This window comes from Blennius ocellaris (genome assembly GCF_963422515.1).
Source record: "Blennius ocellaris genome assembly, chromosome: 17".
In the NCBI taxonomy this organism is placed as follows: Eukaryota; Metazoa; Chordata; class Actinopteri; order Blenniiformes; family Blenniidae; genus Blennius; species Blennius ocellaris.
In genome coordinates this window covers 12,358,349-12,374,124 of record NC_137666.1, presented here as the reverse complement: position 1 = coordinate 12,374,124, position 15,776 = coordinate 12,358,349, and the positions used below count along the sequence as shown (strand labels likewise).

The 15,776-nt window shown below is 44.0% G+C and overlaps 1 protein-coding gene across 1 annotated transcript in view; it reads left to right on the top strand.

Moving 5' to 3' along the window:
* Positions 1–7,847, top strand: part of cdin1 (CDAN1 interacting nuclease 1) — a 55,796-nt gene extending 47,949 nt beyond the window's left edge. The window contains exon 12 of the mRNA XM_080512301.1: positions 6,412–7,847. Coding sequence (XP_080368427.1) covers positions 6,412–6,592 — 181 coding nt within the window. The 3' untranslated portion in view covers positions 6,593–7,847. The remainder of the gene's footprint in view (positions 1–6,411) is intronic.
* The last annotated feature ends 7,929 nt before the right edge of the window (positions 7,848–15,776 follow it).

The following is a 15,776-nucleotide window of genomic DNA, read 5'->3' as shown; positions in this document are numbered from 1 at the left end:
CGCCAGGGTTAAGGGCAGGATTAGGACGATAGCTGAGTGGGGCGGCAAGCAGTGCGAGACACAAAATGGCCGTCCCTCTGCTTGCCGGCGTTTCCCCCAGAGACGGGTGGCAATTATCGGCCAGGGCTGCTGGGAGTTCACAATAACAGGTTAAAGGAGCATGTATCCCCCTGACGATGTAGTCTTTTCTGTCTGCACGGCCTCCCAACCCCCAGCACGCTCCCCTACCACCACGGGGAGCTTCCTGTCTCCAAGCAGAACTCGGAGACATGGGGATTCGTCGAAGGCCGGAGGGACTCGCTCAACAGATCTCCAAATTAGCCCTCTGGTCAGCGCTTGGCTTCAGAGACTTAGATGCCTCATTTGAAAGCAGTGAAAGCCTTGGAGATTTTTCTTTTCTTTTCTAATTTTTCCCCATGAGATGCAATCAAAGCCCGTTTAATCCTGTCCAGTAGTTACTCTACATTTAAAATATATTTACATATATCTGAATTCATGCACTCAATTATTGCCTACTCATGATTTCTGTGCAGTACGTGCAGAGGAGACACCATTTGCAGCCATCACCATAATAGAGTATAATAACATCAGCATCAAGTGTTAATGAATACCCACTCAGTGTGTCATAACTGAAGAGATCAGGCCATTTTCATGATGTAGAGGGTCATTATGGAGGATGGGGAGTCGATATCTGAGAAAAGATCAGGTGAGCTCTGACTGTCTGAAGGTTAACCCCTATACAGCCAGAGAATCAAACACACTTTTATTAATGCATTCATACTTAAAGATCGGTGTGTGGTGCTACTTGCAGACGAGTGCAAAGGCAAAGAAGGTGCTGGAAGCTGGGTAAAACATAACTTGAATAACAACGCTGATGTTCGCATGTCATTGCGGGTCTTTTGTCCATGGAGCGATATGTCGTCTGCAGTGTCCTGGATGCTGTTTGGACCAACTTCTAAACACTAAACAGACATGGCCAAACCGCACCTTGTTTGGTTTCGCTCCACATCCAAAGTAGACCAGAGTGTGTCTAAGCACGTCGGACCGTGACGCTGTAGATCTGAGACGGGACCGGCACACAACACACACTCGCCATACAGATATGTGTCGCTAATGTGGTAGGCGACATGCTCAGCTAAGGAAGGTAACGAGTTCCAAACACTGATTGAGGCTCCTCCTTTCGGCTGGAATATGTTGGGGAAACATTGCACTGTACAAAACACTTCTTAACCAGAACCAAATCGCATTAGGGAGCACTGTTTCTTACTCTTCTGCAGTTAAACAAAAATAGGCTGGATGCTTGTTAACTCCTTCATATTATCAAGTGTTTGGCAAGTTATCAATTAGCTGTCAGATCGTGTGTTTCTAAGGTGATAAGATTTGGAGTTAATGTGAGAAGGTGGCTGAGGTGATAAGAGTTTGTAGAAGGATTGAGGTCAGGGAAAGTGATAATTGGCTAAATAATTAGTGAGGAATAGAAACTATCTTAGTGTAGTGTAGATGGGGGAGATTAAAGACGATGGGAGTTAAAGGTTATGCAGAAAATAGCTGGAATAAACACTTTCCATCTTCATGCAGAAACACGTCAGATAATGCAAGTTCAAAGCTGTGAGCAGTTTAGAATGGTGACAGTTTGTTTTGAACATCTTATAGTGGATCAGAAGTTGATCTTTGGAAAATAAATTCCTTTAAATGCAAATCAGTTGTTCTGTCAGCATGTTAAACGCCATTGGCTTAGATGATATCATTACAATAACATTGCTTGAAGGCTATTTGTCTGCGTGCGTGCGTGTATGTGTGTGTGTATATACATATTATACACAGGATATCCTTCATTCCTGTGGATATAGACCTGTATAATTCCTCATTGTAAATAGTGTTGTATTTTTCTGTTGATTTCCTTCTTCTGTGCGGTATACTGTAAAGACCAGTCAACTCGTCGCCCTGTATATATTAAAACTTAGATAAATACGGTGACAAAGTTATGCTTCCTCTCAAAAATACTTTTTGAATTGATTTTGTTTTTGGCCCTATTTGACAGTCAAATTCTGTCCAACACTCCAAATTGCCACACCTTCCCCCTTCTGTAGGCAAATATTGGGTGGTGCATCTCGTAGTAAAATTTACCACTCCTGAGCCGAAGGTGGGTGAGGTTACGCTGCAGCTCGTTGGGTGTTTGGAGGTGGAAACTGTTGCTGTGATCACGAAGTAGCTTACCGGAGTCGTCTTGTCCCAGATCTGGAGAGGCTACCTCGCATTCATGGACGTCAATTATTTCCTACCGCGATAAACGGCTCACCAATACACCGAGTTGACCTGAACTCCCACACTTCTCATCTTCACAATTCTCACCTCCACACGTCTATGTTAAACACAAACCTGATTATAACACACACTCACACCCTGGCAAAGATGAACCGTCTTATTTCCCCACTTTAATTATAAAGCTTGTGCGGGTTTATTAAATAATAACAAGCAATTGGTCATTTATGCTTTACGCACAGAGATTGGATTGAACTTTCCTTTACTCATAAAAACAAAGGAGTGTGTGGAGAGACGACAAAGAAAGTTGTGCTATACTTAGCTCACGTTAATAACTTGCCTGCAAGAGGTTAACTTTTCTGTTCTTGTTATTTATGGACAGAGGGGTGTTGTGTTAATAGCGGGGGATTATTTACCTCCCTGCTTGAGACGCCCTCTGTGGGGAGAGTGCCTTTTAAATATGTAGTTCACAGAAGCTGGACTTGCTGTAAACACCTACAACATGACTGTTAATATACGCTGTACAGTATACAGATGCAGGAGCATAGCGCTCGACTCTACACACACCAACACGTGACAGCACCATTATCTGAACGGCTATATACTGACCTCGAAAGAACAGGCCATTTGTCACGATTGCACATATTTTCAGTGTTTTGCTATGCACGCGCCTCTTTTTCTGTCTTTCAGAGAGTTTCAGACCTCTGTACCGCCCCTGCAATCACTCTCAGCGCTGTCCGTCTTAAATGGGGTTGAGCAGATTCCAAACCTGCATTTCAGAAAGCAGAGAAAAGACCAATGTTTGGCAGAGCTTTAGTGGCTCTACCTTGTGACCTGATGTATGGATGCTGAAAACAAAGGGGTCTTTGTGGAGAGACCTCGGAGACACAGAGTTCACCCTCAGGTAGAGGCTTACACTGTCTAAATCACTGCCGGGGTCATTTGTTTAATGGTTCTGTGTGGTATGTAAAATGAAGTCGGGTTGTTTTTTAAAGTCCAGCGTGAATTCATCTCGGTTTTATTGGTGATTCCTAATGTCGTGTAATGCATTTTGGCAGAAGTGCTCGGCCCCCAGTTTCACGAACGCTTTTTCTCACCAAAAGTGGCAGATCAGATTAACCTTGATCTGGGAGTTCAGCGAAAAGGTTGAAGGTTTTCTTTTTTTGTTTTGATTTTTTTTTGGGGGGGGGGGGGTGGACTGTCTGACCTTCAATGAGAAAGTTTTCACATTCTTTGAAGGTTATAGTTGGTGTTTTATTCTACTTTTATTAACTTTCATGGTGCATTTTTTTTTTTTTTTTTTTACCTCTCCTGCATGTAAGTAATATAAGTATGGCTTGTGCATTTTGAAGAGGCAGAGATCTCCTTCTTTGCTCAGCTCTGTGTGAGACCTGGCGACATGGCATGCTGTGCGTGTGCGTGTGTTAGGCAAACACTAATAACACTCCCCTCTTCTCCATTCAGGGGTTTTTGTTCCTGACAGCCTTGCTCTCATTAAGCTGCTGTAGTAAGCTGCTTGGCACCTGCTTTAAATGCGACCACCAGCCGCTCATTAACACCAACCAAAGCGTGGCTGGCAGCCGCAATCCACGCCCAGGCTCGTCAAGTGGCCCTCTCGCCGAAATTAGCTACATTTCACAAACAATTTCACCAACTCGTTACATAGTTAGGTGTTTATTGGAAGATGGTTGACTCCGACTCAGAGGTTGTGCATGTAATAAGCACATGCCAGGTTAAAGTGAGCCAGCCCACATAATAAACCATAATTTGTCTACAAATTTAAAGTGAACTTCCACTCACTTCCCCAGGTGGTACGACGCAAAAACATGAAAGGTATTCTGAAACACATAGACTGAATGATCTCAATGTATATTTAGATTTGTCTGTTTACAGAGTCTAGATTCTCTTTTATGCTGTTTTTTTCCCCCCAAGATGTTTCAGCCCCCTGACCGTTCCTTTCCCCGCAGTGTTTTCGTTTCTGTTCCCAGATTTCTTTTACCTCAAGCTCCCTAAAGCATTGACTTGTATTAATCCTGAGTAGGATTCAAAGTCCATTTATTTTCTTTACGGTATGGAAAGGCCTTGGTGACATGGTTCCCCAGTGTTTATAATTTTGCTTGTTTCAATTTGTGCTCGGCCTCCCCTGACAGACCGGGGACATGATGTATCGTGCACCGCTGCCTTATCTGTTGATGTACAGTTTTAACCTTTTCAGAAGGTTGCCTCTCTCCACTCTGCACAGACCGCGCTCCCTCTGCTCCCCTTTTCAACTTCGCCTCCCCATCCAGAGAGCACGCAGGAAATGCATACAGCACGGCGGCTTGAATAAAAAGAACAGCATAACCTCTTTTCCGAAGTCGTCTAATGTAAATGTTTAGGTTTTGTTTCCATAACATTTCCATATTAAGAGTTGGCCATGTGCGGCAGTGGAGCGTGGAAATGATGAGAGATTCTGGGGGCTTTAGCTTCGTGCAGCGCCGAGCTCCTGAGCTATGTGTGTGACATTGTGGTGAACTTGCAGTGTGTATCTGCGGGCTTTCTCCTGGGCTGTTGGCTTGGGCCTGTTTGCTCATAGATAGAGCGCCGTAAATCACACACTGTAAAACGCAGAATGCAAGGATGGGGTGCAGAAGCATGTACTGCTGCGAGGGCCTCATGGAGGGAGGGGTGCACATGTATAGCCACATATTTTCTTGTACATGTGTCTGTCTCCGTACAAGTGCTGTATGTAGAACATGCACTGCCTCAAGGCCCAGCCATCGCAGCGCAGCACATGTCGAGCTGACAATGCCACAACAGCTGAGACTTGCGCTCGCATTTATAATTTATGTGGTCACAATACCTTGTCAGAGATGTAAGTTCAACCGTCTCGGCATTTATATTAATCCCATAAATTACATCTGCACAAAATGCCCGGGATTTTCATAATCGTTATTAAAATAGAAACCACAATGTGCTCGTGTCAAAATCTGAAATGTGAAGTGATTGATCGCAGGTTCAAGCTTTTATGTACTTTACCTTGGAGCTGAACCTCTGCTGTGGCCCTTTGGCTCGCTTCCTGTCTCGGTCTCCGGAGGGCCCCCACAACATTGTTAACTGTCTGAGGATAGAGTATCTGGGACCGGAGTACTGTCAGCCCCCTGAATCTGGTCTTCCACGTGGGAGCCGAAGTGCTCTTCCACTCAGAGTTCAACTGTGACAAGTCTTTATGCATGGCGGCTAATGTTCAAAGAATCGGCATGATCTATATGAGGCAGAGCGGGGCCACCGGTGGCTCTTTGGGGCTTAATAAATGGCTTCAAAGATGATTTATTTCCTTGTGTGAAGAAAAGAAGTGAAATAACGTTGCGCATTCAGTGAAGAAAACCTCCATTTTAATTGTTTCTGCACGTTTCAGCAGATCTTTCCGACACTGTCTGCATCGAACAATAGCTGCAAAATGATGAGTGCAGAAAAAAAAAAGTTTACATTTGAGAATTATGAAGACGACTTCTGGGTTGCTTTGTTCGTCTTTTTTTTTCGTTCTTTTTTTTAATATCCTCTAGGAATTGAAATGTACGCCAACTAAGGAAAATTTTGTTCCGCTTTGAAAGTGAGTGTGAATGAAACAGCTGGACACTGATAGACTGGCCAACATTATCCACCAGATGCAGTGTGTTTTCAGTCCCAGACTCCGTGTTGAACTCTACGCGCTCTGTTCAGTGGCCAGAAACCTCTGACGACAGGATCCGCAGGCCACGGTGTAGTGCTTTGTTATTTCATAGATTATTGTTTTTTTCACTTGCCATTGTAATGTGATCGAGTGCGTATCACCCTGTCAGAAAGATCTTTATCTACTTGGCGGTGTTTTTGTTTGATTCGACACAAGTTTCCTGGAGCACGATCAAACAAAAATACCTAAGCCGCCTCGTCTCTCATCGATCCATCACACCCATGTCCCATTTTTCTGTCTCTTCACTAACTGATTCCTGCTTTTTTTTGTTTTGTTTTGTTATGATTGCCATGCCCAAAATCAACAGCCGTAAGCATGTCGCAGATCTGTATTTGAAACAGCTGTAGCACTTGTTAGCTACTTGAAAAATCCCTGTAGATGACAGCGATGATGTACTAACAAGACCCTGGCTTTGTTTCTTTTGTCATGCTCTGCAGGTTTGGTCCAGGCCTTGTGATCTACTGGTATGGTTTTATTGGCGAGCTGGACTGCCAGCGAGACAGAGGTATCCTGCTCAAAGACTGCTTCCCGACAGACATCGTCACCCTGTGCCATGCCACCCAGCAGGACCGTCTGCCAGACCGCCCGAATGAGGACAAAGAGCGAGATAAAGATTAGAACTGGAGCAAAAGACAAAACCGTTAAGACGGGAGGATGAATGGGAGGAAAGAGGGAGGACAAGGAGGAGGCGGGGAGGGTAGGAACACTGAACTATGCAGGGGTGGATACCGAGATCCGGAAGCAATTTCGCTTTCCTGCAGTGTGAGACGGCAGGAAAAAAAAAAAGCCCTGAACTTCACCTGACCTTCTGTTTCTCTCCGTCTCTCACTTTCTTCCTTCCATTCACCGCCCCAAAGCGACCGCATGTAAATACACAACAGCTTTCTGTATATCTGACGGCACAAGGTCAGAGTCGTACCTGTGTGCGAAGACATGGGCTTTGGAAGGCTTTTTCGGCTTGTGGTCGACACCTGGCCTCTGGGTGGCCTCGGTCACGGTGTGAGCCGGGGCAAAAGCAGGACATTAGGCCCTTCCTTATCACACCCAAAGCCCTGGCCTTTGTCACTCCTTCCTCCTCCTTTTCCATAGGCTGATAAGAGAGGTGCGGTCTGGGACGGGCGCTGCATGGACGCTTCTATCTCACCTGCGTCACTCAGTGCCCCCTCAGCCTCTCTCTAGGGGGTAAACGGAATAATTTCTGATTGTGGCTGACCTCACGGTGACTCATTTCACAATACACTTTTGTTTTTGGAGGAGGCACAGTGTTTTAAAAGAACTGTTCTTTTCATGCTGCATTACTGTACATATCTGCAATCAAATAATAACATTACTGGTATTTTTATTTGCTATTGTATATCAATCCTTTTTATTAGATTTTTTTCTTTCCATTTTAACTGCTTAAACTATATATTTCATGTTGAAGTGTTTTCCAGTTGTGGCACAACAGCAGGTAACATCTGGGGCCAGAGGAATGCCTTTTCCAAGCATGTCATTTTATATTTTCATTAAAAAAAAAATCTTTTTGCCAGAAAAAAGATTTTTAAAGTAGATTTCGTCCAAGTTTAAATAACATTTGAATTATCAGATGAAGTAAGGCCCAACCAGTGCCTTTCATTTATGGAAAAAATATCAAAATGCAAAGAGTTGTGATATTTATTGGAAATTAACCCAAACAGATGTCAATATTTTCCTAAAATAAAAAAATTACAATGTAATTGTTAGCCTCAGTTCAAGAGGAATGCCTGTGTCATATTGGAGTTTAAAATAGCCTCTGATATTGTTTATTATTCCTGATTGGTCTGTTTAAAATATACAAATTGGTATGAAAAAGGGAACAGTGGTGCTGAAGTCTTCCCAATAAAACTAGTTTATTTGTAACCTCCAACAATGTTCATAAAAACATGAAATCCATTTGTCCGTGCATTTGCCATCCTTGTTTTTTCTGCTTGATTAATGTGTCAACCAATTAGTAAGTATATCAAAATTGTTTGCAATTAATTTTCTTCGAGCCATGGATCACTTACGGTAAGCGGCAGATAATCACTGCGGATGGATTAATGGATCGGTTGAGACAGATGAGGCTGTGATAATAAAAACAACCGCACGCAAAATTAATTACATTTATATCACCTGTGGTAATTATTTATTTTCCAATATTTCACTATTCACGGTTTCAGCTCCCATTTTAAGCTGTGAGCTCATGAGGCCCGACAAACAGTTTTTACTATTCTCTCGTCAGGGATATTAACACCATAAACTTACACACGAGTGCCTGCAGGTACACAGCAGCAAGTGATTACCATGTGAAAGGTGTGCGACTGTCTATAGTTGTCCGTTGCACATCTTTATACCCGGGTACATTTTATGAGGAGGTACTAATGGAAGAAACACAGCTGAGCTAGAAGAACCAGAAGTGAACATAAAGTTGAGTGATGCTTTTAGAGCGAGATGTGCACTGCCTATAGGGGGTCCCTGTCCTGTCCCCTTCTTTATGGCGCACAAAACGATAAGAGGAAAGAAAGTGAAAAGGTGAGAGGAACCTGCCGTCACCTCTGAGAAAACGTTCTATAAAGCAGTGTCGGAGGCTTTCGGTGTATTTGCTGGGCTATCAGAGATCACCTCGGACACTGGTGAAGAGTGTAAAAGTAGACAGATGCACGGACGCTCGTCTTTTCTCAGGACTCTTTAAAAGAAACTTCTGAGTGCAGAATAAAAATAAGCCTTGCTAAGTTTATGCTACATGCACTGTTCAAGCAGTTAGAGAGAGATGGTATGTGGGGGTTAAATACCACTAAAGTGTTGCTTGATTTGTTACCCTTAAACCTCTAACCCTCAGCCGGCTCCCTTCTAGGCCTTGATCCCTCCATGAGGAGGCCATTGGGTCACCATGGGGTCGCCAGGCGGCTATGGCTTCCTCTGTCGCCCCCCCCCCCCCCCACCCCACGCTCCATGTGGTACAAAACAACTGTCCCCATGTGTCCAGTTAAACTAAAGCCTATTGCCTGGCCATGGTATGCTTAGACATCACTTTATGGCTCCTGTTGGACACAAAAACAGAGCTGTTTTACACCGGGAGGGGAAAATTCTCCACTGAATAAGAAGAGGAAAAAAATGGAAAACAGCAGATTCAGTTCCTCTCAAGTTTCAAGCCTTCCTGCCATTGTTTTCCAAGATGTCTGTTGCACAAAAGAGTAGCCTGGGTCAACTCCTATAAATTAGGTTCCATACACAATGTGCACTATATACAGCTTTTCTTTCTTTCTTTCCTTTTTTTTTAAACCTACTTCAAAGGCGAGAGCTTGGATCAGCGTCAGCTGACCAGATTTCCATGATGCGAGTACAAATATAGAAAAGGAAAAACGAAAAAAGATCCATCTGATGATTTTTTTTTTTTAAGAGCCAGACTTTTTATTTAGTGTTTTCCTTGCCCTTGTCTCTCACCCCATTTTTAGATGCATTGTTCTTGTCACAACAATGGAGCAGTGGAGTGCTCTCCAAATAAGGCCAGTCTGGAGAGGTCACATCCTGGGCCTGAGAACACCCGTGTTCTGGAGAAAGTTGATCTTCAGGAGACATTAAAATGAGAACGAAACTTTAATATAAAGCCCTTTGGACTGAGTTTGACATTTAAATAAATGAAGCAAATACTGAGAGGATATCATTAAAAATAGTTTTCCTAATGCGCATGTTTTACTTGCCCACTTCGTTTTGCGCTGTAATATTGGTTACAACTTTGAAATGTGCTTCTCTAATGTGTCGGATTAGTTTGATGCAGTTCAGAGCATCCTCTCGGTCTGAATGAGGCCTGCAGGCTATTGCGAGACTGCTCTCCACTCAGATGTACATCTTGGCCCAATCTCTTCCACATCCTGCTGTTTAATGCCTCCTCAGCCAAGCTGCTGGATAGACCACTGAGACGGTGAGAAGGAGAAAAGGTAGGACAGAACCAGGGAGTGAAGGGTAGGCTCTCTCCCTCCAGCAGACCACCAAACGGACTTCCTCCACGCTCCTGTGTTATTTATGTGAAGAGAGCTCTGGCCTGTTTCTGCCCGAGGCAGCACAGTGCTTTTAGTCGGGATCCTCTCAGCCTCCGTCAGCCAGCGAGACATCACGGGGTGGAAATAAATAAAGGTTCTCCTGGAAGAGTCAGAGCAAGTCAGTTTGAAATTTAAAAAAGGATTTTTTTTTTTTTTTTTTTTTTTTCCAGAGGGGTTTGAATAATGGCGCGGGGAGGAGAGATGGAAAAAAGAGGTCTCTCCGCACTGAGCGGGAGCAGATACGAAGAGTTTTTATTTTTAGGATGCTCCGCTCGCTAATCAGAGGCTGTTATTTAAAAACAACAATGGATCATGAGAAAAATGGTCGGGGGTGGGGGGGGGGTTGTGAAAGCAGAGGATGTTTGATTGACAAGATGGGGGACGGATGGTATGTTTGAATAAAGTGGAACAAGTGGGGCAGTGGTGAGCGTTTGCCTAACAGGGAGCACATTCACCGTTTTCCCTGTGATGAACTGGTTATCTGTGTAGTCTGCCCCCACCCCCCACCCCCCAACACAGTTAAGTTAGAGGAAGCAGGGTAGAAGTTCAATTTATAGATGGAGTATAGTGCATATGTTTACTCAAAGGGAGGGAAAGATATAAGTAATAGTTTATTTTTTTTAAGGATTTGCTGACAGTATTGGACAAGACGTTGCCAAGAGAACTGCAAAAAATCACTCTTAACGCGGATGTGACACTAAATCAAATGCACTCAGGATGTGGACGTTGAAAATCTCCTTTTCTGCCAGCTTTAAATGAGCAACTCAAGCTGCTTTCCCCTTGGCAGAGCGAACCTCAAGAGTATACTGTGTTAAAGAGAAAGGTGTTGACTGGGCTTCTTGCTAATTGAGGTATTCCATTTAGAGTTAAGCTCCCATTTGTAAAAACAGTGGCACTTGCTGCGTAACCCACACCTTCAAATAAATCCAGGAAACATTTCTGGAGTTCCTTCCAGCGAGACCTGATATAGCATGTGTCTGTGGCCATCGCTCCTGGCCTGTCACAGGCCCACGTTTAGCCAAGATATAACATCGGCCTTGTTTTTACAGAGGCTATTTCTGCGCCGGTTTTAATTCGTCCCCATTGTTTTCACATGTATTATCAAGAACAAAAGGGAACAGGAGGATACTGCAGTGTGCACCCTTGGTTGTAACCACAGGGGTGACAACCTGCATGAAGGCTGGCTGCTCCTGAAAGGTCAGCCCCCCTGAGTGGCATTTGGACCGTGACAGGAGTGACCCAGAAACTGTGTCGTCTCCTGTTCACAGCGAGGGTCCGCAGGAGGGCCGGTAACATCCACTGAGTCAGGTCCAGGCCGGCGCGGTGATGGGCAGGGGCGAGGAGAACAGCAGGGCAGAGGAGAGGTAGAGGAGGAAGAGCCATTAGAGAGATAGCAGCCGGCGTCTGATCACCAGTGACATCCTAAAAGATTAAAGCTGTGTGGTAGGAAAATATGAGCCGAGGTAGTCGAGAGTGGGGAAGAAAAAGAAAAAAAAAAAGAAGTTCTTCACCAGAGGCTGGAGACAAAATTTGGTTCAGTCAAAACAAACCCTGGCTCACCCTTTCCCTTGTCCTCCATTTGTGAGCGTGATGGCCTGACGGGAGCTGTCGCAAGCTTGTTATTATGAAATAAGTACACTTAGGAGGAGGCGGGGTTACAGTACAAGGGTGGCGGCAGCCATGGAGATGAAGTGGCTATTATGGGATGCATAGACCACAGGCTTTGATTGGTGCTGAGAGCAAAGCTTGAATCCGGGGCACAATCGGAGCCACTAATCCAGTTGATAACAGTGGGTTTGGCCGTACACGGTGTGCCAGCCCCAGCGCTCATTCAGAAGTACCCTTGCATTTGTCAAAACAAGCCGTGCGATCATTTATCACAGCGCAATAAATCCCGGCTTGAAATCCCAACGCACAGAAAAGACGACTTCCATTATGTACAGACTCAGCTTAATTTTGGAAATATTTGAAAGAACAGATGTGATTGGGTATTTTATTGAATTGTTGCCACGGGCAACAAAATATTATTGTGCTGGGAAATTGTGAAGAGAAGGGATGAACACTGTCATTTAGCCAGTGGAGCCAGGAGGAAGAAGCAGAGGTAGAGTTGTGAGGAAGAGACTGACTGGATTTAACTTCTTTTTTGGGGGTTCTTTTTTTTTTTTTTTTTTTTGTCATGCTTTATGGGTATTTTGTGGGCCCTTCGCTGAGCTGAGCAATTAACTGTGTGGCTGAAAGCATGGTGCCAGCACCAGCGCTCCTTTAGCTGGAGAAATGTGGGGCCATTTGTCATGATTACAACTCATTTCCACCCCAAAACATTTCACTATGTGGCTGGATACAACCTTGCTGCTGCCATGTCCTTGAGTTCCTGGTGACAGGTAAATATACACTTCCATCCGAACACATGTGCCACATTGTCTACTTTTTGACTTATGGGAGATCGGCCTGCGAGGGATCAATGTGGTTCACTTTTAGAGGCCTGCTGATGTCACGTTGCAGGGTGGAGGAGAGGGGTTATGGGTCCGTGAACCTGTAGCTGCGAGAGAGCAACAATCACCACAACTGTCTCGACTCAGAGTTAGTGACAAATGGATGAGGCAACATGTGTGTTGGACTGAGTTACACTCACTTTGAAGGGAACTTGAATGGTACCGAATCCTGCTCGCTCTCTACTGTAACTTCAGCGCATCACTCCACTGACAACATCCCAATCCCACAGGGATCATCATCAGGTCACACAAGAGGGAGGAATGAATGGAGCGATGTGATGTTGTCATTCAAATGCAATGGATCACTTGAACTCCATTGCCCCGTTGTAATGACCCTGTGTAAGGACCTGTAATGTGGTTTTCCCATTGGGTTTGAGAGAAACCCTATGCCGGGCCATTCAGGTGTGCAATAAAGTGCTTTTCACTTTCTGAGGACTTCCTGTCTCCAGTGGCGTTCTCCATTAACTCCTCACAGACAGACAAGAGCCTTTCTATTGGCCCAGACACTCTTTATCGCAGCAGTTATTCCCCCCAGGTATGGCGCTACCTGGCCGGCAGATAAGATAGGAAGCCGGCTGCCTGTCATTATTGGCAGATGAAGGCTATCTGAATATTGACAACAGTTTACACTCCTTGTTGAGAAACAGAGTTGGACTTGTGAGACAGTCGCACACAGTGCTCTTATTGTGTGAGAGAGATATGAAAACCCAGCTTCCCTGTGGTCACACACCCAAGTAGCCTTATGTCACAGCCTGCCCTCCCCTGCGCCCCCTCCCTCCCTCTTCCCCCTCTTCATCCCCCTCCTGCTCCTCTTCACTTGACTTCTATTTATTCCCACCAGCTGTAGTGACGTGCTAAAAAAGTTCTTGACACCAGCTATTGCTTTTCATCACTGGAGCTTCCTACTGCTAACAGGGAGCAGGCTGGCCAGTCCTGCCGCTCTCATTGGCTGAAACACCCAAAACCTATCGAGGACATATTGCGCATCAAAGTACGCATGAACAGAGTTCATTTAATACCGAATATCAATACATCACGCGTTTTTTTTTTTTTTTTTTTTAAATGAAATACAACAGACAAGCGAAAATCTAAACTTAAACAAATTCACAATCATTGTATAAAATGCGCTTTGGATTTAATATTAAAAAAAAAGATTTTTACTAAATAACCCGACGTTGATATATATTTTTTTTATTTTAAAGGGAAAATGCAATGAAAAATCATATACATTTCCAAATGTTGTACTTGCCGCAATTGCTTCGCGTTTTCTTCCGCAGGATAAATTGAAATTGATCATTCGCGCGAGTTTTCTTTTTCTCTTTTTTTCATGTTTTTCTTTGTAAGTGTCGAAATATTGACGAAGCTGTTTCCACTTCTGGGAAAAAGGAGAACACATGTTCAATTTCCAAAAATTGATTTCAGGTTCAGCGTCTTTATATTTTGAATTTTATTGACAATTGAAAGACGTTAAATTTAATTTGCAAACGAATTTTGGGAAATTGACCGATTTGATTAAAACTTAAATCCGACACAGATAACAAAGTATCAATAATAAATTCGATTTAAAATTATTATTATTATTATTATTATTATTATTATTATTTCTAGTCCAGCCTAAAGGACCAACGATTCTCAGAAACATTAATTTGACTCCAGTCCTCTTCTTGCCTTCTTTTATAGTCTTCAATCCTTTTTTTTCTTGCAAACCTCGGTGCCATTACAATGTTTTGAAAAATAAGGAGAGGTTTTAACTGCCATCCGAGACGATAATGGTTGCCGATTCTCTACTTTCAGTCATAATCTTCAAGTGGGCCTTGATTAATGATGCCAGTGTTCCCCGGGTCCTCCAGGCCTCTGGTTGGATGACTCCAGTCCTGCTGCCCTGCTCTTCAAACACTCTCTTTCTTCTTTAAACACACACACACGCAGAGTCGTGCGTACGCAGCGTGCTTTGCAGAGATATTATGAATTGCCCACGTCTCTCTCTCTCTCTCTCTCTCTCTCTCTCTCTCTCTCTCTCTCTCTCCCTCTCTCTCTCTATCGTTGTGTCACACACGCACTCCCAAGGAAGGGGAGCAGGGCAACAAGTCCCCAGGTGCAAAGCATAATATTGACCCTACAATCCATCTTTATTGATTTTCCCATCAACGTGCCCTCCTAATACATGCATAAGGAGCTTTATACCTGTGAGTAAATATGAGATGAGAGTCTCTGGAGGTCACAGTTACCGCAGCGGGTCAGGGTCTTATCATCTCACAGAGTGAAAATTGTGAGGGAACATTTTTTTGCATGAGCTTTTTTTTTTTTTTTTTTTTTTTTTGTGGCGAGGAGGATGATGAAGGAGTAGGAATGATGAGGAAGGGAAGGGGGCAGATCTGATCGCTCTTCTCAATATTTACAGCAGAAATGTGAATGAAAGCTCCTCCGGCGCTGGTGTCACAACATGAAAGACAGACAAACGGCCTCTTCTTCTGCCTCCCTGTCTATAAACACGTTTACTGTGGCCTCCAGAAGGGGTCGCCATCATGTAATAACAGTGCGCCCAAGGGTGTGGTGGGGGGGATGGAGGGGGGGGGGGGTCTCCAGCTTTCTCACTCTTTCTGTTCAGGATTATTGAAGTTCTTCATTAATGGATCAGAATTGTGTGTCCTGCCTTTCGGTGAATCAATAATAAGAACGTTAAAAGTTAGACTTTAAAACACGCGCGCCCCTCTCTCTCTCTCTCTCTCTCTCTCTCTCTCTCTCTCTCTCTCTCTCTCTCTCTCTCTCTCTCTCTCCCCCCTCTCTCTGTTATTTACAGTTCTTGTGAAATGTCTCACTTTGCTGCCCTCGGCTACCCGCAAGATATTTCTAGCCTTTTTTTTTTCTTTTTTTTTTAAAGCTCTCCAAATAACCGAGGGAAATTAGGAATAAAAGAATGAATTTAGGACAAAAAGCCATAAATTGGGAGGAATCGATATCTTCAACGCGCACTGTGAGGACGTCCGTTTTATAATGAAATAATGCTGGATTTATTTGTGAATCTTATAGGGGTTCCCCAAGCTGTAAACTGTGATTATTTCACCGAGAGGGGGGGGAAAAAAAGAAAAAAAACCCGGCGAAATGTTGACATCCCAAATGGCGGGGGCATTGTAACACACAGCGCTGGAAAAGGCAATATAATGAGAGAAAAAAGAGACGGCCGGGCCCGGGGCTTGCCTAATTAAATCTTAACTGATTGAAATAAAGGTTTGAGTACCTCTAGGCTTGACTAAACTCCGGCTATTTCCCTTT